The 27,910-nt window shown below is 39.4% G+C and overlaps 2 protein-coding genes across 7 annotated transcripts; one reads left to right on the top strand and one right to left on the bottom strand.

Moving 5' to 3' along the window:
* Positions 1-675: 675 nt before the first annotated feature.
* Positions 676-22,730, top strand: agfg1a (ArfGAP with FG repeats 1a). Of its 6 annotated transcripts, none has more exons than XM_042486358.1 (14): positions 676-1,015; positions 8,580-8,673; positions 10,930-11,045; positions 12,220-12,385; positions 12,752-12,914; positions 13,910-14,026; positions 17,788-18,003; positions 18,662-18,848; positions 19,170-19,249; positions 19,791-19,907; positions 20,191-20,235; positions 21,711-21,863; positions 22,092-22,186; positions 22,645-22,730. In XM_042486358.1, exons 1-14 carry the CDS (start codon positions 849-851, stop codon positions 22,702-22,704), a joined length of 1,776 nt encoding a protein of 591 aa, XP_042342292.1. In that variant the 5' UTR covers positions 676-848; the 3' UTR covers positions 22,705-22,730. The 6 variants fall into 6 exon arrangements, with proteins under 6 accessions (XP_042342292.1, XP_042342290.1, XP_042342295.1 ...); XM_042486356.1 differs by having other exon boundaries at positions 13,907-14,026; XM_042486361.1 differs by lacking the exon at positions 17,788-18,003 and having other exon boundaries at positions 13,907-14,026.
* On the bottom strand, positions 22,644-27,910 carry slc19a3a (solute carrier family 19 member 3a). Its single transcript, XM_042486363.1, has 7 exons — positions 27,764-27,910; positions 26,451-26,686; positions 25,812-26,364; positions 24,538-24,616; positions 24,187-24,379; positions 23,934-24,075; positions 22,644-23,842 (listed from the first exon to the last, which is right to left on the bottom strand). Exons 1-7 carry the CDS (start codon positions 27,908-27,910, stop codon positions 23,690-23,692), a joined length of 1,503 nt encoding a protein of 500 aa, XP_042342297.1. The 3' UTR covers positions 22,644-23,689.

Genomic DNA, 27,910 nt, shown 5'->3' with positions numbered 1-27,910 from the left:
TAATCTACTTATGTGTCTACATGTTCCCGTATGTGTACACAACAAGCCGATCAATTAAATTGTCCGCGCCGTGATTAATAAAGTTGTCTGAATTTGCTGAACACGCCAACACAATTTCCAAGCCCCATAGTGTTGCAGTGAGCACGCTAATCCGCATAGTGGCGCTAATGTGTTAAATAAAGACTACTGGGGCTCTGTGCACTGTCATAAGTACAACCAAAGAGATTTAATTTAAGAGACAAGATAATTCACGTCCTTTTCTAACCTTCGGAATTCACTGCTGTGCACGTGAAAATCACCGGCCAATTCAACTTGCGTTTTTTGATAATATGAACACTTTAGATAAACGTGTATACAGTAACCCGTAACTGCAAGAATAAGAATAAAATCTTGTCATCGACACCGATCAAAAGTGGATACTACGCTCCACATACACGGCAGGAGGGCATTATTATTGTGGTAGACCACAAAGTGGTAATAACGGATTATTAGATAAGAGTGGTTTAACAACCTATACTATGATAAATGTGTTGGAAACGTAACGAATGGAAGACACATTATTTGGAGCTGAGCCTGACCCAAAAAGAAGGGGTGCATTCTGCATAACGCGATTTAAGCGAAGGCGGAAGTCGACGGCAGGAACTATCTTGCTCTGTTAATATAGCTGCTCCAACGCCTCAAACTCCTTGTTCTAGGAGACGCAAGGCCCCCCCTTGACAACAGAGCCATCAACCCCTTTCCCTCTCTGTCTTTAGCACGAGTCGGCACTCGTTAAAAAGCACAGACCTTTTGTTTTAGCTGTAGCCGACCCTCCTAGGTTTTATTAATCCTGCTGTACATCTCTAACCATGGCGGCGAGTGCGAAACGAAAACAAGAGGAGAAACACCTGAAGATGCTGAGAGAAATGACGAGTTTGCCTCCCAACAGAAAGTGCTTTGACTGCGACCAGCGCGGCCCAACCTATGCCAACATGACTGTGGGCTCCTTCGTGTGTACCTCCTGCTCTGGCATCCTGTAAGTTTTAAGTTGCTGAGTGACCTTAGCTTAAGCATGGCGCAAACGAGTTTGATAGCGGCATACGCTAACCTAAGCCACATAACCAACTAACGGTAGCTAACGGTGGATATGTAACGTTAGTCAGCGGTGCCAGCGGGAGACTAGCTGCTTTGACATTGTCTCTCTGCGCTGTGTTGGGCGGGGTACGTGTTTCACAGAGGTGTCAGTGCTCAGCGTAGCAAGCTAACGTAGCAACCACCCCACATGCTAGCTAACTGTAGCCTCCGATGCTAGCCTGTGAACTTATCTGACACTTACAAGCTAGGTCCTCAGATAAGCCAGGAGCCAGCTGCTGCTACCAGTTGCCGGCAGCGTTTCGAGGCACCACCTTTTGACTGAGCTAATTGATTCAGTTATGGTGTATAGACGATATTCAAAGACGCACGAATGCATTACTGCAAATTGTCTGTCGGGTGAGGTTTAGTTTACTCCATAGATCAGTACTGGAAATTATGAGTTTGATTTTAGTGACGTGTTATCTTTGCTTGTGGTTAATTGATTTTTTTTAATGTGATCTTTATTGCTCCAGGTGTATGATCCACCATTCGGACATTTCTCCCTCCATATATCACTTCAACCTGCTTAGAAGTAGTTTTAAGGAGGGGTCGACAGATATTGGCTTTTCTGTGCCGATACCGATACTGATTATTAGTTTCTAATGAGACTGATAACCGATGTTTTGAACCAATATGCATTTTGATAAAAATGGAAATCTTTCAGTTAATATTTAGAATTTTGAATATAATAAAATCCGACACCAAACTGTGTTTAAATGCCTCTAATAAATGTTTAATAATAACTGAGACTTTTGATATACTAAACAGCAAATTCCTAGCAATTTTTTGTGATGTCAAGTGAAAATTTAAATAAGTAATGAATTAATAAAAATAGTTCTTGGAGGTTTTTACAAAGTAAAAGTTTCTCCTATGCTAACACAAATAAAACACTGATACAGATAATCAGGAAAATGCCAAATACCAGCCCTAATAATAAGCTGGGCCGATAATCTGCCGACCCCTAGTTTAAAGGTGGAATTTGAGTCTGAGGGATGACCTGGAGGCGATTTCATTAACCTCATCCATAACAACAGTGAAGTCAACCCCCTATATCAAAAAGTAAAAAAAGTCGTTATTAATATTACAAATGCAAATGAAACTTTTGGTTGCCTACAAGAGTATTATAACAGATGTAGCTTTATTACACTATTCAGTCTCTAAGAGATACACACTGACAAAATTACTGGTAAGACTTTCAATCTTTGTCCCAGTAGCTGACCTCAAAACATTTTGTGTGAGTTCACTTGTCAGGAGTTTACCTCCTACAGCAGTTTGGGGAAAAAAAACACTATCCACAGCAGCGATAGTTTCAGCGTTGCTGGGTGTTTTGACTTACGATAGCATTTGCCTGACTTAAAGCTTTGCTGTGCAGTTGTGTAACCAAGCATCTGTAGCTTGGGATTTGGGATTAGTGAAGCATTCCATTTCTTCTTATTCAGCTAAAGATATCCCACTTCTATAAAGCTGTCAAATGTTGCATGTTATAAATGTTTTATTCTATATATTTGATGCTGGCCACATTTAGAAAGAAACCTGAAGTGGTATGACAGTAATGACAATTTATTGCACGATTCTCTAAAGGTTTATGAGTTATTGCATAATTAATGGAAAATGGGTTTACAGTGTGTTTGCCTCATATTCTGTATATTGCATGGCATTATGCTAATCTGAACATAATCACTCTCCTTTTAGGACTTTTGAGGATTATGCTATTTTTCTCATGTATTGCATTGACAGTTGGTCCACTGAAAACCAAGTTATGCCCTGATACATCAAGTGCTAAAAACCGTACAGCTCTGTTTTCTGCCCGAACGCCAGTCTAGCTAGGACCTTTAATGCTCATGCTTTTCTTTTGCTTGGATCTAATTTCAAACATAACATCACAGTTATGGTGTCAGTAAGGGATTTCCTGATACGATCTTAAACATGGGATTGGGGGCCGATCAAGGCATTTATCTACTGATGGGAATCAGTAATGTTTAGCTTATAGAGCATCCAATCTTTTGTGTATGTCAGCTGTCACACAGATGTTTTTATTTTCATGCACAGCAACGTGGAGCATAGCTTTTGTCAACTCTGCTTCCCTAAGCTATCTCTCTGTGTCTCCTCTCTGCTGAACTAAAGGGCAGAAGCTGAGCAACACCACACAATATAAATGAAAATGCAGTATGAAACTGCTTATGTACGTTACTTACAGAAGTTATGAACACTCATTTTATTTCAGCTAAGTGTGAGAATCTCGTGTTTTGCTTGCTACAATGCCTGGTGTGTCTCTTTCCCACGCGGAGAGAGCAGAGGAGACCAGTGCACAGCTTACTACAACCACACCTGCCACTGCTAAGTGAATCAAAAGCCCCACGAGCAAAAAGCCAACATGGCTCATTTATTAATAAAGGGTAATCTGCCCCAAAAGATGTTCAAAAGACAAAAATAAACACTCAACAGATGACAGATCATTCAGGTTACTGAGAAACGGGCTGCACTGCAGCAGCTAACGCTGATCTCTTAAAGGGACAGAGATATTCCCTCAAGACAGCTAAGAGACCAACAAGATTTAAGAGAGGGTTTGTCATTTTGTGCTTTATTTTGTAAATATTTAAAAATAATAAATAAATAATAGGCTAATAAATAAAAGAAGAAAACATTAAGGAACAGCTTGGATGTAGGCTTTTTCTAAAAATACCTTTCAAAGAAGCCTTCTTTAAGTGTGCATGGTGTAGCTGTATTATCTAGGAAAACAAAAGTATTGCATCAGGACTCTGTATCAGCAGATATTCAGTATTAAATGACTTGGATTGGGATTGGTGGGAAAAAAAATGTGATCGGGACATCCCTAGAGAATTTTGATCCTCTCTTTGCCAACAAGTCCCATCTTTGCTCACAAACAGTTTACCTGGGGTTTTGTAAATGTATCAGTGTTTACTTTTCACAAGCCCTTAATAAGTGAAAACATTTGAGCAGTGTAAATTAGCTGAGGGCCCTTAGCAGGTAACTCAATAAGTTGTTCATCTGCACGTCCAGTTCATCTGCTCATTCAGACAGGCAGCAGCTTGCACTGGTCCTTAATGCTTTATGGAAATCGCCCAACCATTCTCCTTTTGTCAATACTGGTTTTTCTAATAATGTTGCAGGGGAAAGGGAAAGTACTAGTTGCTCAGTAATTCCCCACTGATGAGCTTTTAGTTTTATTAGTCGACAGGGAAACAGATGACTTCATTGATACAGTACTGTGCTGTATGTCCCTCATACTTTGCCTAAGATACAGCCCTGGTGGTTCGTGACCTTTATCCATGCAAACTGTTGCTGTCTCCACTGAACGTGAAGGTTATTTACTGTAACATTGAAAAGAGTGAGATTAATTGTGTGTTTGCTGATGGGCATAGTTTGCCCTCCATTTCACTTCACCAGTGTGTCTGTGGGGACTCCACTGTGAATTTCCCATCTGCTCACCCTATGGTATTAAAGCCTGTAATGTGAGTTAATTGAGTTCTTTAATAGCTCAAGATCGCAATTGCTCCTCTTCCTCTCCTGCTGTCTTTCTCGCTTGCTTTTAATGAAGATTAAACGTGGGGAATATCGGTTGCAAAAATCCTCTCTCCAGAAGAGTATGGGCTCGAAAGGATTGCTGTCTGGCTGATGTATGCAGGAAGCCTGGTGTGATTGTAGACTCAGGAAGTGGTATGGCCCCACCGTGCTGCTTCATCAGCAGCATGTGCTGTACTATGTGCCACAGGAAGTGGCAAAGAGGTCACTGTCTGCCGCTCTCTTTCCTTTTAATTCTAGAGAGGCGAAGACTTTGATATTATGAGAGAGCGCCTGAGTGTTCGTGCTCAGACTTGATATATTGTTTTGACTAGTTTCTTGACTACTCACTTTGTCTGTTTAACCCTTTGAAACCTGGGCATATTTGCTTGTTTTCTTTCAGAAACATTGGAAGAAGACAATGAGCAATGAAAGGAGAAATCACCCAAAAATAGCAAGAAAAAAGTAAAAGAAAAAAGCACAAGAAAAATAACTAAAAAATAGCTTAAACATGAGAAAAAGTTCAAAATAAAACAGGGAATGACCTGAAAAAAAGGAGCAAATTTATAATAATTTTGTAACATAATTTTAAATATCTGATTAAGATAATTACTAATATTTTTCCCAAGATTTTGTCATTTCTCCCAAGACATTTTTTCCCTTGCTTTTTTATTTTTATTTTATTTTCTAATTCTGCTAAGGTCTTGCAACGGCTTTCGAGAACATTTCTTACCAAGTTGGCTCATAGGCTTTTTTGCCATGTTTTTGAAACAAATGGCACACATTTCCTCAGGGTTTGAAGATTTCAAAAATTGTGAAATATATTTCAAAAGCAGCACAAGAAAAGTGACGTTGCTCCAGGTTTCAAAGGGTAATAAACAAAAGTAGTGTTTGCTTTATTTACACTAGAAGGAAAACAAACTCTTGTTTACATTTTGCATACGCTGGAAAACATTTATGTTGCTGGTTCTAAAGGACTCTTTAAATGTTTAAACAGCACATTTGACTGGCGGAGACATTTGTGAAGAAATAGAAGTGATTTTTGATTTGAGGAAGTTGTTTGCACTTTCCTTCTTTCATTTGCAATTTGGGTACTAACAGTGCCAGATTGTTTAGGGGTGATAGCAGGGGCACAGCTACCTAACAACCTTCTCCACCATAGTTGTGGTTGTTAAATGGGTGGAGTTGGAATCTGCTATGTAAACACATTCCTTGTGAAGGTGGAGACCCTCCCAGGAGGAACACCACTCACAATGTCTCTTTCTGGAGGATTGCCCGTGGCAGGAAATAACCCCACTTGGCCCTTGTGCTCCTGAGTAAGCAGGCCTCTAACAGTCACGTGCCAGAGGTGGGGAGGTGTCACTGACACCAAAAGTATAAGATAATATTTATCAATGGCAAGTTAAGAGATTTGAACTTTAAAACTGAGAATGCTTGGTTTCCTTGTGCCTTTGACATTCGCTTTCTTAAAAGGGTGCAGTGTGTGAAGCTGAAGCACCATCGGGTGACAAATTGATAATAGGTTAACCCTTTAAAATCAGTCAGCCACATCAATTTTCTTGTATTATTGTTTAAACTTTTGAACCCTGATCAAAGTGGTGCGCTCTCTTTCAAAAACAAGGGGGGAAAAAGGCAATGAACAACTTGGCAAGAAATGTTCCACAAATTGCAAGAATTCAGTCGATTTACAAAAGATTTTTTAAAACATCTCAGGGAAAAAACACAAAGAAGAAAAAGAAAGAAAGAAGTTATAAATAAAAAGTTAAAAATTATCATATATTTTTAAACACTTTTCAATGTCATTTCCTGCTGATTTTTTTTAAAAAACAGTCATAATTAGTATTTTTTTTTACTAATTTTTAGATAATTTACTAAATAGTTTATTCTTTAATTGCTAATTGCTTTCTTCCTGTGTTTTTGAAAGAGATCAAGCCTGTTTGCTATTTTTTTTCGGGGTTAACTTTGGATAAATGCTGATTTGTTTTGTGAATCATAGAAATTTGGCATTTTCTGTTATAAAAGGTCCTTAATGTAAACTTTGGAAGAAAGGGTAAAATACATCCTTTTTGCAGGGACTTAAAGCAGCAAAGTGAAGGATGATGCATAGCATCTCCTCTCTTTTGAGACTCAACAGTGCCAGTTTCTCTTACCCTGGAGCTGTTGCGGTATGCAAATGAGCTGAGTTTTCTCGGCTGAGCTGGTCTGATGTACAGTAGCGACTAGGTCATGATTATTTTACTGTGCAATATGTGATACTATTCTCTGATACACTATGCTACCCAGTAGACATGATCTGAAAAAAATGAACTTGACAAGTAGGACAGTGTTTTGATTAAATCATTAATCTTGGTTTCACACAGTATCACCATGTAAGAGGCACTTTTAGTATTTTTTTTTTATTTATCCAATTGGTAATTACTGTTGTCATTTAATTATCCCTGTGGGATCCTACTGTCCCTGAATACTGTCACGAATATTTGCTTCTGCCTGTTTTGTCTTAAAACACCCATAACTTTGCAATAATCCAACTATGACTGCAATTAGTTAGTATTTTTAAGATATTTTTAATATATTGGATTGATCTTAAGAATCCTAAGTGATGTGTTGTGTAATTTGTCAAACCAATGGCCTCAAACCCCAAATTCTCAATTTTATAATAAGAAAGAGAAAGGTCCATTTAACAAATGTTTATTTTATTCTAGATTACAGAATGTGAGTTGTTAATTTTTTTTTATGTGGCAATAAAGTAGCTTTTTTTAGTTTCCATGGTTGATCTTGTAAATGTTGAAACATAGCTGTAGTGTTAAGGTGTTTTCTGTTAGGCCTGTGGCATTCTTTCAGCCATAACTATCATCTCTGAAAATGGGGTCAGTTTGACATAACTGGGCAGAAGTTGATAAAGTCTTGCCCCCATTAATAGTCAGTGGATATATGGACTGCTTCCCAATAGAAGCATGGTTGCTTGTGTCATTGTATACATCTGTTTTCTGTCTTGTGTTTTTGAATGTAAATCAACACAGCTGTTTGTAACACTTTACAGAACAGTCAGCTGATGGTGGATGTGTAAAGAATGGGTGGAGATGAGGACTGTTCTGTAAGGGGTAACATTAGTGAATAATTTAGCAGTCTTGTCTAATGTTTCACTGCCTTACAATCTGACTCCTTTATATGTATAACATTGTGTTTGTAATTGTGACACTGTGGATCTAATTTCTTAGAGCAGTGGTTACCAAAGCAGGTGCTGCAGCTAAGGGTGCTGCAGGTTTTCACCACATTAAAAATGGGTGTCATTTCAGTAAACTACATTTTATGCTTTTAAACATATGGCAGAACTATGGTTTCAGTTTAAATATTTTGCTTGCATGATAAATGCTGATTGGTCACCTTCACAGACAAAACATGTGGTGACATTGAAGCCAGCACTGCATTAGCTCTCAGATACTGCAGAGTCCAGGAAAATACTCAGGCAAGCAGCCCTGGAACTTAATTTAACAGCCTAATGATGGTTCATTTCAACTATAACAGTTACAAGGCATTTTTAATTTGGGCCGTTGTGGCATGAGCTGTGACCTTCTCAGGAAAATGAGCAAGGCTTGTGTAGGCTAATGGGTGTTAGTCCATAATAGAAGATTCTATATTAAGGGACATCGCTCGTTCTTTCACTGTACTGACAACCTCTGTTCAGTCAATGGCCGTGTTAGGAGAGATTTTCAACCACTTCCTTTGTTCTGTTCTATCCGCCATCTTTTTCTGTCAGTATATGTCTTTGTAATTTGTCTCTGTAATGCGGTCTTTCTCGTCCCAGTTACACACACCAGCCAGTCGGCTTGTTGCTAATTAAACGGCCCCGTCCTGAGAGGTTGAATCCTAAGTATGTCCGGATGAGGTCGTCATGTAGTGACTTCAAATTAAATTGACCCCTGTTTCCATTTCTCCACCTACAGACGAGGACTGAATCCACCCCACAGAGTTAAGTCCATCTCCATGACAACCTTCACACAACAGGAAATCGAGTTCCTACAGAAACATGGCAATGAGGTAAGCATGGCGACTGTGTGTCCCGTCACAATTGTTAAGGTTGAGGTCAGCTTTTCCACTGCTTTGTTATTAGAATTAGAATCTGCACATCATTGTAATTCATCATGCAAGTATTTTGGCCCGTCACAAGTAACACTGTATGTGCCAGCCTGGCAACAGGGAAAAAAAACAAGACAAAATATTTCAAATTTAGAAGGAAACACATGTCACCGTTAAATGACTATAGCAATATTTTGGTGCCATCTGGGAACATTAAGCATTTTTAAAAATATTACAGTATTATGAGTATTGCTATTTTATTTTGTAGTTTTAGGTTCTTACTTACAAATGCAAAAAAAATAATGTGCTTGAAAAAGTGTTTATTTTGAAGCCTTATTATCAATGTTTTATATCAAAACTGGATCTAATGACAGTGTAGTGTGAAATGGGTTTCCCCACAGTCAGTTTTAATGCAACCCTGCAGCCTTACTCAGCATTTTTACCGCCATTAGTTTTTACGTTTTCCAACTGCGTAGTTGGGTTTTCTCATTGCTCGTCAACCCTTGTGAACATTGACAGTACGCTCCCTGCCCATCACAAAACAGCAGACAAACACAATTAGGACCAAGCTGGTGAAGAAATCTGCACAAGATTTTCAGATATTTTCTCTGGAGTTTGTCTAAACACATCCAAACTTGAAGGCAAGTGACTTTTTTGACAACTTTGCCATTAAAAGGTGGAGTGAATTTCAAAGACCTACTTTTCTCTCTTACCCAAATATTCTGTGCATTAGCATTATTTAAATACATTTATACTTTTCATCAGTGCAAATCAACCATTTTGCAGCAGATTTGTTTCAAACCGACTATCAGTAAAACTCATTTATTAGAAATGGCATACAATGTGATAAATATAATCAGTATATGATATGGCATTTTTCATAACATTTGCACTGAGTACTAACAGAATTATTAATAAAATGTCAAATTGTATTATGGTTAGAATTCCTATAAAATGTATGTCATTCAAATTCTGACGCTCTTCATCATGATCAGATAGAGTAGCACTGCATTTGTACTGCACAGAGGAACCAACGTGCATCATCATTCACAAGCTTTTTCTGGTCAACGGAATATGAAATAGAGCAATGCCACCTGGGAAGCACAGCCTATTAAAAGCTGTAGCAAAGTGGCAGGACGGGCAGACATGCAAGAGCCTCAAGGTTGAAGCTGATGCATACATCCTTCAAGGCTGCTAGATTCTGTAAATACTTCTGGCCTCAAGTTGCTTTTTTTTTTCTTTCCATGGAGAGCACTTGACACAGAACTTTATCTTGTTCTCACTAGCAGTTTTAAAATCTTACTAATTAAGGAGAGACATGCTTGCGAGTGCTGAAAGTTTGTGCATGTGAAATCCAGCTAAAGAAAAAGCAGCAGCAGGAGCTTGCAACTGAGGAGCCAAACTGCCTCTTGCAGCACCATTACTTCATTTGCAATGCAGCACCCTATACTGAGTGCACACATGCATGAAGCTATAAATCTCTCATTACAGGATTAGACAAATACTTAAGGAATGCTGTCCAAAACCCAAAGCCAGAGAAAGGTGAGACTCCGAGTGATTTTCACCAAGTAACTATATTCAACCTGTGCCTTCAAACATAGAGCCAGCTCATCCTTGACTCTATTAGGGTTGCAGCGATATACCGGTTTCAAGGTATACCATGATATTAAAACTTACAGTTATCATGCTGTATACATTTGCTACATCTATGGCAAGAAAAATTGCAACTGGTCAGAGAATCTCACCGTTATTTTATTATTATTACTGTTATTATTATTTTTTTATTTTTGTTGTTATTGTTATTATTTTTTTATAAAGATAGATATAGATATATAATGTAGTATATTGTCACACCATGATATTTTCTGAGATGGTAATTGCACCATGAAAATTTCTTTCTGTTGCAGCCCCAGACTCTATACAATACCTAGCGGAGATGTTCGTCCATTTATTGCTCTACATAAGCACACCATCTGCAAAAAGTCTTGTCGAATGTGCACGTTTACACTTTTTCAAAACATCAGTAAATGCTCTTAACCTGCACTTAATCGCTTAGGTGATCATCACTGTTTACCTGTGGCTTTTCTTTTTATTTCCTTGTGCCTCTTTTCACTTAAGCATGACAATTTAATGTCTCATAATAAAACCTGACAGCTGTGTGTGCTACAGAAATGTTTGATCAAAAGTCATTTGCTCTGTTAATCCTGTGTATTCCAGGTATGTAAACAGATCTGGCTTGGCCTTTATGATGACAGAACTTCCTCAATACCAGATTTCAGAGAACCACAGAAGGTCAAGGAATTCCTACAGGAGAAATATGAGAAGAAGAGATGGTAAGTCAGTTGTACAAGCTGGCAGAGCAAGATATGAACAATCCTTTGGCAGTGTGCACTGCACAGACATGTAGTTTTTCTTTGTGTTTTTTCTTCGCTCTGTCTTGGAATGTCTCGCAGGCAGCTCTTAGCAGTTAGCCTTGAGCAAGCCACCAGATACCCTTCTTTAAATGCACACTGTAGGTCATTACAGTCAAGCTGCTTTATGCACTAGACCTAGTTGTTTCACAAAGTTGTATGCTTAATTTTGTTAAAATATGCATGAGGCTAAGCACAGTTGTTACTAATGAATTGTGACTTCTGGTTATGATGACTAATGAGAGCAATTATTTCTGACAAATAAAACTAATGGCAGAAAGCTGCCTGTCATATTGATACTTGCGAATTAGGGAATGGTCATCAAAAGTAAATATTAATTTAGTGAGACTATTGGTTTGTACAGTTAAACTGTTACAATACAAAACTGAGACGCATCATTAACACAAATGTAGTTCTTTTTCCTGGATATTCAGGTATTCATTTAGCAGTAGCCTTTAGGTAGTAATTCGTCTGTCTCCTTTCAGTGCTTAGTCTGTGACGTCTGACCAAAATGAAGAGATGAGTGATGCTTGTCTCAACCTGCCCCACCATTTACTGCAGACGGGCATTTTTTCACTCACATAGGCCATTCTCCTCTAACACATGGCTTCTCTGCTAGCTGTTAAACATATTTGCACCCAAATAAACATTTTCTGTTTGGATTTGCAGAACGATTTTTTTTTGCCAAAGACAATTTATTGACTCATATAAAAGCAATCTCTCTCAGTCATCACTTATGACTTACCAGATGTGTGTACCGGTGTATTTTTTCTGCTGAGACTCTGCCCTTTGCCTGTGTTTTCTTATTTTTGTCTTATTGTCTGTGCTTGGGACACTTGGGTGTGTATCTTCAGTGCAGTCAGGTGAGGTCAGGGGCTTCGTAAAAAGGAAAAAGGTAGCAATCAGGTGCCAGACCACAAGCAGCAGCAGGCATCCAAGAGACATGTTGAAAAAAAATGCCATTGTAGTGAGACAAGAGTGAATCTCTGGTTCGATTTTACTCGAGCTTAAATTGGCGAGCTTGTTAGCAAATACTTGTATACGTTTTTAGCCAGAAGCATATAATGTAATGCATGTGATGTGAAATGTTTCCTAGGTATGTACCTCCTGAACAGGCCAAGGTAGTGGCATCCGTCCATGCTTCCATCTCTGGCTCCTCAAACAGCAGCACCAGCAGCACCCCAGAGGTTAGACCGCTCAAATCCCTGCTGGGGGAGTCAGCCCCCTCCCTACACCTCAACAAGAACACCCCACCTAATCAGGTGAGATTCATGCAGTGTACATACATGTACATGTGATGAATTTGTAATTGCTGCCAGAAATGTTGGCTTACCTATGATTTGCTGATTAGGTTTAACAAAGTACTTTCAAAATAGTAACACTTTGATGACAAAAGAACGGATTATAAATTGAATGGTCAATTACGAAATTTACTCAGTTTTCTCACAAAAGCTTTTACATGAACAAAGACATATTGTAGACATAGAGGGACAGTGACACTGCCTGTCAAAGGCTTTTTTCTCATTCTCGCGGAGATTATTCAAGGACTCACACAAGTGCACACATTTATGCATACTGACCAACACATACCTGCAGTTTTTTTCAATTCCATTTCTTGTCTCCACCAGTCTCCAGTGGTTAGCCGTGGACAAACCCAACAGCAGCAGTTCCATGACAAGAGGTTCGACCTCCTCAGTGACTTGGGCGGAGACATCTTTGCTGCGCCGCCCAACATGAATGCAGGCGCCGGCTCCAGTTTTGCTAACTTTGCACATTTCAACAGCCACACAAGTAAGGAACAGACGAATAACTGATTGAACGTCTAACATTGGGCAGTAAGGGAATGCAGGAATTGAGCAATAACTCCCGTCACAATGGGATTCTCCTTTTAAATGTGGAACTCGTCCCACATTGTTTTACACACTGTAACCAGGAACATCACTTTATATACCAAAGAGGGCTGAGTGCAGATGTGTTTTCATTCACCAGTTTAGGTCTCATCTATTGGTGAAATAACCTCAATTTTTTGAAAGGAAAAAAATCATTAATTTAAGATTTTTATGTGCATCTAGGAGTGCCTGCCTCTTTCGGGGGAGAACAGGGTAGCAAGTTATGGGAACACTAAATATCAAGTAATGTTTTTCATGATGTATAAAATGCTTATGGTGTTTTAAATAGGCAATTTAATGGCGATTGATGTTGCATTCTAACTATGGCCTTTTATAAACTGTGGAAGATGTTTGAGATCATGCAGAATCTGTTAAATGTCAGCAGCCACAACCTCCATAATTGCAAAACATGCATAAATTATGGAATAGTTCCAGAGGTGATATTGACTGACACATCTCCATGGTTACTAATGAGAATAATGTATTCATTTCCCCCTCAAAGAGGTATCAAGACTTAATGCAGTGACTTAAGTGGCATCCTTACATCTCCACAAACTAAACACGAGCACAAATGCACATCTGACTTTTTTATGATGTGTGCAGTGCCACACACATCCATACTGTGCTCAGAAGGGAATCCAGACAGAATCTCATGGGAGAGGCGGATCTTGCCCACCTTTAAAGCTGCTGTGCATTTATTGTCATGTGACACCACCCTATGATTATTTCTCATATTTAGCACATAATCCATTGTATTTGCTTTGTAGTCTGTTATCCATGCCTTTTGTCATCCGTATAAATCCATTCTATTATTATCTCATCCTGTGTTTTCCTCTCATTGTGTTTTTTTTTTTTCATTTGTTTGTCTGAACCTCATCCTGACACCACCTCAAGCAGCACAGAATGCCACCGCAAATGCAGACTTTGCTAATTTTGATGCATTCGGGAGCACTTCTGGGTCGACAGGTGGTTTCCCCTCCGCACCCCAAGCCCCATTCCAACCCTCAAATACAGGTAGAGCACGTTTTCTTTATTGGACAAATGACACATCCGAAGTCACTCTCACATGAAGGCATTGGCTAGTATTAATATGGAAACGCACGTACTGGGAATGTACATTTAAGCTAAACACACCTAATGTAATTACATTCAGAAGATTTTTTTTGTCAAATCACCAGTTTTGTTGCCATTTGTAATTTAACTGTTGTAAATATCCTCTGCTTACCAATACAGTGTGACAGTTGAAAGACCTCTGTGCACACGATGGTCGCTTTACTTTCCAGTAGTCCCAATGAGGTTTTATAACCAAGAAATGAAGCAAAAGTTTGGTTTATAAATATAAAATAACCCAAGGCAAATATAAATGCTAAAACATATTTCTGTTTCCCAGAACAACAAATTGTCCTTGGCCGCAGTTGAACACATGATGCTATGTGCACATGGTATGTGCCTTAGGCCAAAAACTCAGAGGTCACAGTTCATGAAAGACCGTGAACACCAGTGCAGACATGAGAAGCATTCCCTCTAAGCGTCACATAGCGTATCTCTATTTTGGAATACTTTAAAAGCTGCATTTGCATTAATAACTGCCAGGTTCATAAAGGTAACTCACTTGTGTGAAAAAAGTCCAACAAACTCATTTTTAAAAAGCAAGTGATGGTTGTACACTGGAGTAGTCTACACTTACTACACATAAAAATCGAATGCTGGGCTATAGGACTGATACATCTCGAATATGTAAATCATTTGTTTTTTATGAGATAAAATATACAATAGTGAAACACCATTGTGCACTTATTAGGCAGATGATTATAGTGATATGGGATTTGTAAAATGGCAGATTTATTTCGCTGCACTACTGCAGTTACCCTGTTTATGTCCCTAAAGGATATTTTGGGTTTAACATTAGTGTAAATATATGCAATGTGGATTCTATGCAGTTATTTAGTTGGATCTGAGCTTGTCTCCTAAAGCAGTTTCTTTAATTACATATACTTTTGTCCTTAAGTAAATAACCTAACCACACACTGTCATACTGTTGTCCTAGTCTCACCTTTGTTTGTCATTCAGCTCAATTTTCCCTAAGTCCTTCCTGCAGCATTATGCACATTTCATGTGAAACTCATGTATTTGCCCAGCAGTAACTGGCTGACTGGCTTTTTACCTGAGCTCTTTGCCTTCTCTCTCACATGCTAATATAAAAATAATGACTCTCAACCATCTTTTTAAGCCTCCTCCCCCTAGTCTCAGGAAATGTTTGTGTACTACAATGCCCTCTGCTGGAAGTCTGCATTGATAACTATCTTAGTGTGGCGCTGCATACTGATCTCTTTAGTATGCCTATTGCTTGATGGATAAAGCTCCCCTCTCTCTCATGGCTTTGTCAGATAATCCCTTTCTCACAGACACAGACTCACTGTGCTTTCTGGCCTAAGCTGTCCTTTCTGTCTCATGTGTTTTTCACCCTTTGCTTCAGCAGCAATTGATTTGCTTTGACTTCATGCTTTTTATTTTTTGTCCCACTGGTTTAGTTGATGTCTTGTCTTTTGTGTCTGCGCCCTATCTTACATTGCTCATTGCCCCATTTTTCCCTCCCTTTTTGATTTTTGGCTGCCAGCGTTCACTGTGCTCTCATCCAGCCGCAGTATGGGTGAGTTTGCCACTGCTCTGCCTCTCCAGGTTGCACACAGTAAGTCTCTCGCTCTCTGGGCTTGCCCTCTTAACAGCTTTCGCCCTTTCCACCTTCTCTAATGTGTAGTCACTCTGATCCTCCTCTCGCCGGATGTGATGCGTGTCTTAGCATGTCTCTCTTTTTGTGTCCATAACCCTGAATCACTGAACAATCACGCTGGGATAATAAGCTCTGATTGTTTCTGTCACTGTTGTGAGCCACTATGGAGAATAAACCAAATGAAAGATTGGAAACAAAAAATTCAACAATAAATTCAACAATAAAAAAAAAACATTGACGGTAGTTTTGTCACAATACTGAAATGCGAAGTTCAGTATAATCCCATGAAAAATATTGATATTTCATACTAATTCTGATGCCACGGGGTAAATTTACATAGAGGGGCATAACAGTTAAAATTGTTATCAAAAGATAAATAAAACATGACAACAATGATATTTCTTTTCCTGGTTTTCAGCCGAAAACAGCAGAATGACTGTAATAATTATTGATAATAAGAAAGTGATAAAGCGCAACTGGTACTTGTTACGATAGTTTAGAAAATGAGTATTGAAACTTTCAAATTCAATTCAAAATCGATATGTATCAATAAATTGATTTTTTTTTTTACATCACTGAAAGAAAGAGAATCGCAGAGAGCTGACAGATGAAAACAGAGTAGAATCATACGGTCACTATACAGTCTTTAACATATCATTTCCCCTCAGCAAAAGTATGATGCCCAATGAGTCCTATAAGAAGTTACTCCAGACTTTACTTTAAAAGCATCATCATGAGCATGTTTAGGTGTTGTGCTAATAAATATCAGGATTGTCTGATATTCTCAGGGCTCTCAGTTTCATGTTTACAACTTCAGCTCCTCAGAAGCGTTTAGACTACTGTTCAAAGATGGTTTATATCTGCTAATAGCAAATGCTTCTTTAAAAGGAAGGATGTCCCAGTATTTACTCGTAGAATCTCCTCACTATTCAGTAGGCATTTCTTTTACATTATTTACATTAGCAGATAAACCTTTTCTTTAGATTGGTTTGTCATATGCATGTAAGATTTTACCTAGACCTGTGCTCTTTTTCCATCTCCCTGAGCTAAAGGTAGTCGTACAAACAATATTTCTTGGAATGCAGTTAAACCACTGGTTGAGATTTAACTGGAGTGGTGGTTTCAGTGTCAACACTAAAAATAACCTTTTCTCCCTTTCAGGATTTTGAAGAAGTTAGCTCTGTTTTACCTCAATATCCAAAAACGTTTGTTTTGCTGTGTTAAGCATTAAATATTGTGGTGTATTAATGCTTTTATTGGACTGCAAACACATCAGAGTTCTTGAAATCAGAATATCTGCTCTGTAACAAAAGTTGAATTTCATCTCCAGGCCTTCTTAGACACATTGAATATATAGTATGAAACAAATAACACATATTTGTATTTAAAGTGGTAAAGAGTGGTAGCTGGTATGCAGCTCTAATATATTATTAATTTTTTGGCAGAAGAAAGGTTGTACAATTCTGTTTTTTTTTTTTTTTTTTTAATTTCTTTTGGGATCTAAAAAAAGCAATGACTAATCTGTAATGGTTTGTTTCCCGAGTAACAGTCTCAGATCTGGTTGAAAGTGACAGTCTACACATTACAGTCCAGTAATATCTACAGGATGGTTGGCAGACTAAAGATCTCTTCCACAGAACAGTCAAATTGTTTACCAATGTCACTTTTACAATATATTTTGGATTGGTTTTGTCTGTAACTCCGTTAATCCACAGTATGGGGCTGGACTCAGATGTAACCGAGCCATTTAAAAAAAAAAGGTGCTTTTCTGAACATCACATGCTTCTAACACAAATAAATGCAAACTGTATGCATTTCTTAGACCCATAGGCTGATGGAGAGACAGCATAGTTAAGTGTTGCAGAGGTTTAGAAGTGTTGCTATCTATCCTGTAGATAATGAAGTAAACCCAGCCCCAGCCTGAATCCTCTACGACATTACCCTCCTTGCAGCTTCTTCTCTCCTCCTCCATCGTGTTTTGCTGTTACTCAGCCAACAATCAAGGTCCCCCTTTATGACTTTTTAATCTCTCTCTTTCATGCAGGTAGTGCCTCAGGGGGACTAGCAAATGCCAATTTTGCAAATTTTGACAACTTCCCCAAATCGTGTAGTGCTGACTTTGGATCCTTCAGTTCCTCCTCCCAGAGTAACTCCACAGGAGCTGGCAGAGATGCAGTACAGAGTACTAGCCTCCCTGCCGATAGATACGCAGCCCTGGCTGACCTGGATAACGTGTTTAGCTCTGCCAAAACAGAGCAAGGTAAACTTCTCCTGCCTAGCCTGTTTCATAGATCTCAATCGTAGGGATAGAGGTTGACCAAAAAACTGATTTTGAGTTGACAAAAAACATTCTGAAATCAGCCACAGAGATTTAAGCTTCTCCTTCCCAGTGCAGGAACAGACATAGTCTCTATTTAACATGGCTGATTTACAATTCATAGCAAACATCTAACTCTGTATCTCTTAGTTTTTGGCTTAGCCAAGGCTTGGATGTATTTTAAGGTGGCCTAATGTTTTCTTTTTTTTCTCAAAATCAGCCCCTGGCTTCAGTGCTACTGAACCAGCCTGTATTAAAACAGCAGGCCACTGCACATGCTGGAAATAACATGTGCTATGTATTGGTTTCATTGGAGAGTTTTAAAGTCACATGGTCAGAATTCTGGCACTCGAGCATCTGTGAATTGTACTGGGCTGGTACTAGTTTATGTTGTTCGTATGTCTGTGCTAGAAATGCAAGTGCAAATTTCCTAATGATTGAACATTTATTCCCCATTATTTTTAATAGGTTGAATATGGCAGCCATATCCGGACCTTTTTTGTTGTTGTTACAGTCGCCTTTGAAATTTGACTTTTCCCCCTTGATAAATTGAATTGAGGTGGATTGAACCTGGCTCTGCTGTCATGTGCCTCTATTCCAGGAGGTGGTATTCCTGGTGGGGTGAGCTCAGCCGCAACGGCAGCAGCAGGAGTAAGTGGTTTGCCTCAGAAGCAGCCAGCAGTGCCTGCAGGGGGGGACCGCTATGCTGCTTTAGCTGAGCTTGACACTGTCTTCAGCCCCTCAGTCCCTGCTACCAGCGTTTACAACACCACCAGCACCTCACAAGGGTGAGACACACACACAGTTAGCACCCTGTTATAGTGGGGACTAAACATTTAATTCTAAACACAGTTTAGAATTTTTTAGCAAAAATGTTGGTGGCCAATTACTTATCCAGTTGTTGAAACATGGGTGTGATGGCTGATGGATCTGAAACATTGTGCCTGAATACATTTACAGCTATCAGTAACAAAGTGACTTTTATTCAAAGCAACTTGACCTACAGCCATGCATTGACCACAATCACTCAGGATCGTTCAGCGGTCCCTGGTCTTCTTTTTTGCAGACTTTCCTGATAAGCTTAATGTGTTGACTTTGTTTCACTCCAGTGGTGTGTTTGGCCCAGAGACTGGGGTGTCCACAGCACAAGCACAGCAGGCCCTGCCAGGCATGGCTCAAGGTTTTGGACGTGAGTGAACCGTTTTCTGATGGTTTGTGCTAATTGTCATCTCAAGTTAAAATCAGTAATGATTTAGACATTTAAAGTAATGATGGAAACAAGGGGCGATTCCAGGGTGATATAGAGTGTCCCTTTAGTATTTGGGGTTACTGTAGATTCAAACAGCTTTTCTGCCCTTGTGGGCTCTTGAGTGCTCTCCTGGTTGAAATGTCAAGAGCTGCTTGAAGATTTGATCAGAGAATGAGGGAGGATCATTTTTCTTTAAACGTCATCATCTTACAGATACAGACTATACACAAATTTTAATTTGTCAGCAGGGACAAGCCAGGATCAGTTTTGTTGTTTGAAAGGGTTACCAAGGAGACAGTTTGTGTTGCAGAGATTTGAAGTTGGAGTGAGGGGAAATCACTGACGGAGGGCATTTATATGTTCAAATGGGGCATACTCCATGAATCAATACTTTTGTTTTTAACATGTTAAGTTAGTGCACATTATGTTTATTGTTTGACACTCTGTACTTGTTTGGTGACTCGATACTTCTCTCTAACAGCTCAATCAACTAATCCATTTGTAGCTGCTGGAGTTGCCCCGGCAGCAGCTCCAACCAACCCATTCCAAAGCAATGGCAGAACAGCAAATATGGCGGCAGCAGCAGCAGCAGCAGCAGGTGTGTGTATGTTTGTGTGCGTCTGGGTAGTGTACTGTATATGCTACAAATTCACGGTCAACTTACTCTGTTATTATTCTAAGTGCAGAATAAAATCCTTTCACGTGACACCCTTTACCCAGGCTCAGAAAAAATATGCCTCCCACCACAGAGGCTACCAATCAAGGAAATAAAAGGGAAAGTTTTAACTTTTAAAAACTGCTGAATTTCGTTCCCTATGGAAATGGCCAGAATGACTTACATCGCCATTGTCTTGTCTGATTGCTCTTGTCATGCTGTACAGACTTGATGAGGGCTCTTCATGGGCAGGGTTATCCTCCCACCTTTGGTAGGTTCCCTTGTGCTCTCTGCTTCCCCTTTGCTCTCCTGTGTCTTTCTTTTGCAGTGCCTTCTTGTCCCTTCAGCAAATCTATCAGGAAAATGTTGTTGAAGTAAAATCAATCACAACATTCAGATAAAGGGGCGTAAGGTAACAGTAACCAGGAGAAGATAGGACATGTTCAGCCTGAGTGTAAAATAAATGCAGCTCTTAGGAAATCTTGAAAATGGGAAAGTTATTGATTAAGAAGCTCTAATTATGTTCATATGGAGAGAGCAAGTCATAAAATGTATTTCTTCTGATTTAAAATGTCATGTAATGTGTTGTATCTATCTAAGGGCAGCGCCCTCATGCCCTCTATTGGGACCCTGTAAATTCATTAATGTTGGCTTCTTCAACATTTTCATTTATCAGGTACCAGGAGGCACGACGTCGCCTCTGCCTTTTTAAGACATTAGCTTATTAACCTCAACATGCACCATAACAAATATAAATGATCATTTTTTTAATTCATGAACTCCGTAACATCATAAAATGCTCATTCAGTGGATAAAGACAGTAACCCAGGATTTGAAATTAATTGTAACTCAAGTTGTTGATTTTGCTTAATGGCCACTGGATGTAGTATTTTTACCAGGTATCAGATTTCTCAGTTGCCTGCTGACTGTCTTACTAACTGCAGTTTGATTCCACTTGTTGCAGTGTTGTGCTCCTGTGTGGTCACACGCTGGTGCTACACTTGCTGCACGTGTTAAAGCCTCATGTCTGACTCTTGCTCAAACCTTTTTCCTAAGGCTTGTCTGGAGACAACCTTAATCTAAACATGCATGTGTTTCAACTGCACAAACACATGCAGTGTGAGATGCTGAAGATCTCAGAGTTAAATGGACGGTTTGGACATTGGGAGCCACACTATGGATTACAGACTCACCTGTGCAGCTATGCCCCTGCTTAAAGGACCAAACCTACTGCACAGCGTAGTTGACATATTTCTGTTCCTTAGTCATTGTACAAAAATGTCTCTTTGTGTTCTCTCGTTGACTGTCTGTAATCTGTAGGTGTTCATCCTCTCATTTAAGTTCACTTCCAGTATACTGCTTTCTAACAAACTACTGATATATAGAAGTAGGTCAGCATATTTTATGTTCTTGCATTATTCTTGCACTTTTTGGGTTGTACCCAAATTGTTTAATGCACTTATTGTAAGTTTCTTTGGATTGGAAGAAAAAGCCTCAGTTAAATACATAATGTAATGTCTGATATTAATAATGTCGTAGTATTTGCAGTTGTGTATGTTTTTTTATAGGTGTGTGTGTGTGTGTGTGTGTGTGTGTGTGTGTGTGTGTGTGTGTGTGTGTGTGTGTGTGTGTGTTAAAAAACAATGAAGCAGCTACTGCTAACCATGTCATTTAGACCTAATATTTCATGCCTGTAGATGTCTTGTTTAGGCTTCTTTAACCGGCGGCTTTCCTGCTGTATTGCAGCATCGTTTGGCACAGGGTCCATGAGTATGCCAGCTGGATTTGGGAACACTGCAGCCTTCAACCTGCCCACCAGCTTTAGTGGAACCTTCCAGCAACCCTTTCCTGGCCAGGCTCCCTTCCCTCAGCCTCCTGCCTATCCCCAGCAACCAAATGGTGTGTTTCTCTGTGTAGGTTATGTAGATGTAGACATATACGCTTTAATAGCCATTCTGAAATTCAGGCTTGCATGTGCATCTGACTGAGTGGTTATCACATTAGAGCACTTACGTCCCTTAAAATTGTTCAAGTTATGCTATTCTGTTCGGTGAGGTTTGTTCTCATGAACATGGGTAAAGGAGTTTTCCTTTTTTGTTGTTGAGTGACAATTTACGTGTCTTGCAGGTGGAGGATTTCCAGCTTTTGGCCAGGCCAAGCCTGTTGTGACTCCTTTTGGGCAGGTGATGGCTGGACCTATGGTCTCAAGCAACCCTTTCTTGGTAAGAGGGATATGTGGCTGGACGTCTTGTTGAAGAGTTTAGTTTTATACAGAAGAATGAAGAGGCTTTCTAGTTATCTTGAATAGGCCATTGATTACATTGTCACTGTTTTGTCAGTTATAATAAAAACAAAAAAAAAACCCACCAGTCATTGAATGTACATCATCACATCAAATTAATGGATTTCAAAACGTCAGCAATTAGTGTCCTCAGTTCTCAAACACTTACTGAGAAATGTTAGAAGAAAAGGTTATGTCACACAGTGGTACACATGCTTTTGTGTTGCAGGCATCAAATTCAGAATGAGTGTATATTTACAAAAAACAATAATGTTTATTGGTTTGAACAATTAAATACCTTGTCTTTGTACTGTATTTGACTGAATATAGGTCAAAGGATTTGGTCGTAGTAAGCACTATTTTCTGATTATGTGTTTGTGTATCTTTTTTCCCCTCCAGGGTGCAGCTCCATCTGCACAATATCCTGCAGGAGGCTCTTCAACGAATCCCTTCTTATAGCGATCCATCCAATCAGCTCTGATACAGGGTCAACTGGCGCGCTTGCACCTATTGCACTGTTTTGTTTCACAAGTAGCTTTAAACACGATGTTTGTAAGGATTTGTATTTTCTATCGCAGTTTGTCACAAATGGAACAGTATGACAGACGGTCATGTTGACTCTGTCTACGGCTACAAAACAAAGTGATGGTGTGTGCAGAGGGAGAGGTCTTTCCCCTACTCTCGATTTAACCTGTGAACTGGCCTGGCCTCTGCTGAACTACAGTGTATAATCAAACTGGCTGAAAACTTAAGTTATTGAGTACAGAACATCCCATTCATTATGCTGCAATTCTGTACATATTCGTTTTCTTTTTAGGAAATTAGCGCTTTGTGCATATCAGTATTTGTATCTAACACACAGGATTTGTTAAGACAGAACTTTTGCTTGGTAAAGCTAAAGGGTACTGCCACTTTCTGTATTTGTGAAGAACCAAACTGTTTATTTGTGCAGGTTTCTTTTAAGGTAAACTGTTCTCACTAAAGAAAAAAAAGCCTATTGTGTTGGCGAGAGATGAGAGATGAGTGACTGTTGAATCAGGGATGGGCAGGGGACTTGTTTCTCTGCCATCCCCTGTCCTGCTGACAGAGGCCCAGGTCACAAAGCTTGTGAACTACACTCAGTCCATAAGTAGGTGAAGGCTGATGAGCCGAAAACACTTACATTGGGTATTAGAGAATTTTAAGTTAATGTGTAAATATATACAGTATATATATTAAAATGAGTTTTAAGTCAGAAGAAATGACCAAACCATTCATTTATATTGATGTATGAAAATCTTGTATATTTGTTTTGTATAAAAAAAAAAAAAGGATTTATATTCTTGGTGTTGCAGTCAGTAATTTGAAGCTTTTCTGCTTTTAAATTGGCATTTGTCCACTTGGACACAGTGAGGACCAAAAGCACAAGTGATTATCTTAGCTGATGGTGGCAAAGTCTTTGAATTCAGAGTCTGTGTTCATCAGAATCTCGAGGTTCATTTTTTCCTGGAGGGTCGGACTCTTTGCTGCTTCTCTTCTCTGCTTTCCAAATAGTAAACAGTCCCCGAAGTGAAAAAACAACAGCGATGATTAAGTGGTAACTGGCATAGATGGTGAACTGTAAAATAATAATTTCAAAGCAATGATGAGTGGACACATAAACACTTCTGCTACATCTTCAAAAGACATTTTCTGATCAGACTGCTCACCTGAGGAATGATGCTCAGGCCCAGCCCTCTACTGTCAACCACAATGGAAGTGAGGATCGTCTGTAGAGCCAGTGCTCCAAAGTTGTTTGCTCCAAACACAAGAGCATATCTTTCCATTGACAGGTCAGCTGCAATCTGGTACCTAAGACAAGAATTGTTTATTTAAATGTTCTTTCATGTTCTGCCTGCAATAAAATAAGTCTGAATTATGAGGTAAAATAACCTGTGTTATCTTATCGTATAACACTCTTACATGGCTATTGTTATCAGCAGCATGTACAGGCACTTGAAAATGACGTAACTAACGTAGCAGACCCAGATGTTGCCGATGAAAGTCATGAGGAATAGTGCTGTTGCCCCGAGTCCAGAGAAACCACCTAGGGCCAGCTCTCCCCACAGCTCCCATCTCACCTCAGTGAAGCCTATACCATAGGCTGTTCCTGCACCTGCAAAACACATTGATTTAAGATTACTGTAATAGAGATGACGGTAAGCACCAAGAAGAGGGGTTGTAATCAAATAACTTTGATAATGGTCGAATGCAACCTTTTTTTCCTTCCTAGTCTGTATTATTCACTGGAAACCTTTATATTATGTTGCTTACTCAACAGGTAGGACACTGCCTCCACACCTCCATTGTAGATGCTGAAGTTCTGAGAAGGCTGCACATCCTCCCACAGCATCTGCAGGGTACAGATCATTTAGGCCATATGGAGGTACTAATCTCACACATTACACTGGCCCTCACGCAAGAAAAAAACATACACATTCACCTTTTTTTGCTCATGTCCAGGATTTGTTCTTATTTTGTCAGTACCCATTAAAAATCCCATCTTGTTTTCACAGTCCACATTTTGTTGCCCAGTGCAAGGAAAAATAAATGTTATGTTTGAGTAACATTTACAAAAATGCACAAATATCATTTAATCAAATTAAGATAATGTTTTAGAGTAGTTGTTATGACTGGATTATTAAATTTTAGAGCTAAAGAAATATACTCTGTTCATTTATCCCAATTATTGTAATTTCCCTTACTATGTGTCCCGCTGCTCACTGGTGCTAGATTGTAACAAAATACATTTACTCAAGTACTGTTCTTGAGTACAGTTATGAGGAATGTTTAATTTACTTTACTTGAGCATGTTAATTTCATGCAACTTCCCACTTAAAACCCACTACACTTCAGATGGAAATATTGTACTTTTTACTTTGCTACCACTACTGAAATACTTCTTTACAAATTAAGATTTTTGCACACAAACTTATAAAAATGTACACATGTGCAGCTAAAGCAATTAGTTGACTAATCAGAAAATAAACTTCCATCTAGTTTTGTAACTATGCGTGTCCTTTTTCATGCAAAACACGGGCCAGCTTTTACTAAATGTAAAAGGACTTGATGCTTTTTCTTTATTATTTTTTATTTATTTAAACTTTTTGCATGCTTCCTTTTACTTTAATATTTCATTACGTTACCCTGACATTACATACTTTGTTAAATTTTATTTAATAGTTTCTCAGTTTCACAACTAAGTTCTTCATCTTACAACCTTTTTTGGTGTCATGTCTCCAGTCTTGGCCATATGCCAAAGCCTTTGCACACGGCACAACTCTTATATAGTGTTTAGGGGTCTTTACCTATGCTAATAGATTACTTAAGATCAAGTGGGATGCAGCATTCAGCACACTGATCAGAGCAAATTTGCATGATTAAGAACACTAGGTGCACTTGGAGCTCTCTTATTTTATACTTTCTCTTACCGTAAAATGAGAAATGTAAGAGAATGATGCTGCATGAGGCTCAATAATTACTTGTTGAATATGTCCAAACAAAACAGGTGTGTAGATTTTCATTTTTTTGTTGCATTCACAACTGACCTGCACATAGTTGACAGTCTGGTTATAACCGCAGGTGGCCATCGCCCACCACACTGACCAGTACAGCAGCTGTCTGGAGGAATAGCACTGGCGGAAGTCTCTCCACAGCTGGAGGAGGACTTGGCTGCAGCTCTCTGCTCTGACCAACTCCTCAAGGTCATCAGCCTGAGGCCCTTTTTCATTCCATTTTTCTCCTGCATCATCCTCTGTTTCTCCTTTCTCCACCGTTTTATCTTTAATATCTTCCAGGGAAACTTTATCTCTGATTGTGTGTTCTGTTGCATCCCCAGTCCCATCTACGTGCCTCTTTGTTTCCTCTGTTGCCGTCTGCTTTCTGCGATGGAAGAACATGCTCTGCTGGGGCATTGGCAGTAGGCATGAAGTGACGAGAGCTATAGCGGTGAGAACTAGAGTAAGCACCAGGATGTTGTTGTAGGACATGAGGTTGAAACTGACAAGCAGCTGACCCAGCACAGAGCCCACCGTGTACCCCAGGAGCTGGACGCTGCGGCAGTAAGAGGTGGCCTTCCGGTACCTCTTTAGATCCACCACACTGTAATAAACAACATATTCAAAATGTAAAATTCAAACCCCTGGCAGTGCTGGTCTCTCTCTACCCTTTTTGCTTCAGTACGTAACCTGTAGATGTAAGAGAAGTAGGCCACCTCGCTGGCTGTCACCACCCCATAGAAGAACTCCATGGCCTGCAGGGCTGGTACACTTTTCAGCCAGAGTATCATCCCTGTGGTGATGAAGAGGGTGACACACTGAAACACCACCACAGGCTTGTAACGCAGCCAGTCAGTCAGCAGGAACACCGGGACCAGCATTGACAGGTAAGAGTAAGTCCACACGGGTAATATTTGATTGACAACCTGATGAGGAAACACCAATAGGTAAATAAATAAAAAATTAATAGCTATTACAATCAAGATAGGAACTGCATTACCTCATAGCAATAATTAAAGGTTTTCTAATCGTGATTGGATTTTTATCACACAGGTAACTAAGACTGTATTTAACTCTTTACTGTCATTTGTAATAACTTAACATGAACATTTCTCCAAGTACAAAATAATAAACATGTTAGTTATTTTAGGTTTTGGTATCCGAGCTGCAAAACTGATGAGGCAAACGGAAACAGTGTCAAGCTGTGATTGCTCTTTTGATTTAATTATATTTTTCTGGGTTATGGGTCACTGAAAGCAGTTTTTTTTCAAGGTGGGCTGTATGGGGTCCTTGTACCACTGTGAATGGGGGTCAGCAACAACACTTACTTCAGCCACCTAAAAAAAAATAACAACTAGTTTAAGTGTACACTATTCTGAGAGTATTTCCACTGCTTTACCTTTGCCTCAGACAACCACTTTGAACAGGAAAGCCATTAATGGCTTCAGTTCCCCATCTGTGCTCCCATTCAATCCACCAGACTCCATTGAGAAAAAAAGTAATTTTAGCTTGCTGAACATAGGCCTGCTTGTCTACTGCTGCTTCAATCAGTTAGTTAGTTTGTGTTTTTGTGAATCCAGGCTAACCCCTTTAAGTGCCAAAGTATGACAATAAGACAAATAAACTAACCAACTGAGACAGCGGTAGACCAGCAGCTCCTGTGTTCAGTGGTGTTAAATCGCTGTTTTTCTCAATGGAGTCTGGCTCTGAGGACAGCAATAAAACGGCTTCATTTTCCCTTGATAATCATTGTGTGATACTAAGATAAACCAGTGAAAATACTCTGAATATAGCGTACACTTACATGGCAGAAAAATGTTTAATTGCTGCCCACATTAGTACATTACTTAGCTTCTATGCTGGATTCCTGCCTGCCTCTCCACACTGGGGGCATGCTGACTGACATACTGTTTTCTATCAAGTGTCTAAGGAAAAGTAACGCATACAACCCCACTTCAAAAATCTGAATTATACCTTCAAGTCATTTGTCCGTTCTTTTGTACCTGTTCAGTCGTCAGATTCTTGTCTGGTCCTGTCAAGTACGGGATGAGGAAAGGCTCCAGGGGTTTGACTGTGCTGAAGAATCCATAAATGCAAAGCAGAGTAGTGGGATACCTCCAGCCTGCTCTCCATCTCCTTACTGCCTCCAT

Source organism: Plectropomus leopardus, chromosome 5, assembly GCF_008729295.1.
Source record: "Plectropomus leopardus isolate mb chromosome 5, YSFRI_Pleo_2.0, whole genome shotgun sequence".
NCBI lineage: Eukaryota > Metazoa > Chordata > Actinopteri > Perciformes > Serranidae > Plectropomus > Plectropomus leopardus.
This window is presented reverse-complemented; position numbering and strand designations above follow the sequence as displayed.

Coding starts and splice junctions, on each gene's coding strand:
- agfg1a (XM_042486356.1), top strand. CDS start 849: ATGGCGGCGAGTGCGAAACGAAAACAAGAGGAGAAACACCTGAAGATG. Junction 20,236..21,710: donor GGGTTATCCTCCCACCTTTG/GTAGGTTCCCTT, acceptor GCTGTATTGCAG/CATCGTTTGGCACAGGGTCC. Junction 22,187..22,644: donor TCTCAAGCAACCCTTTCTTG/GTAAGAGGGATA, acceptor TTTCCCCTCCAG/GGTGCAGCTCCATCTGCACA.
- slc19a3a (XM_042486363.1), bottom strand. CDS start 27,910: ATGGAGGCAGTAAGGAGATGGAGAGCAGGCTGGAGGTATCCCACTACT. Junction 26,365..26,450: donor TACTTCTCTTACATCTACAG/GTTACGTACTGA, acceptor TGTTTATTACAG/TGTGGTGGATCTAAAGAGGT. Junction 24,076..24,186: donor CTGCTGATAACAATAGCCAT/GTAAGAGTGTTA, acceptor TTCTTGTCTTAG/GTACCAGATTGCAGCTGACC.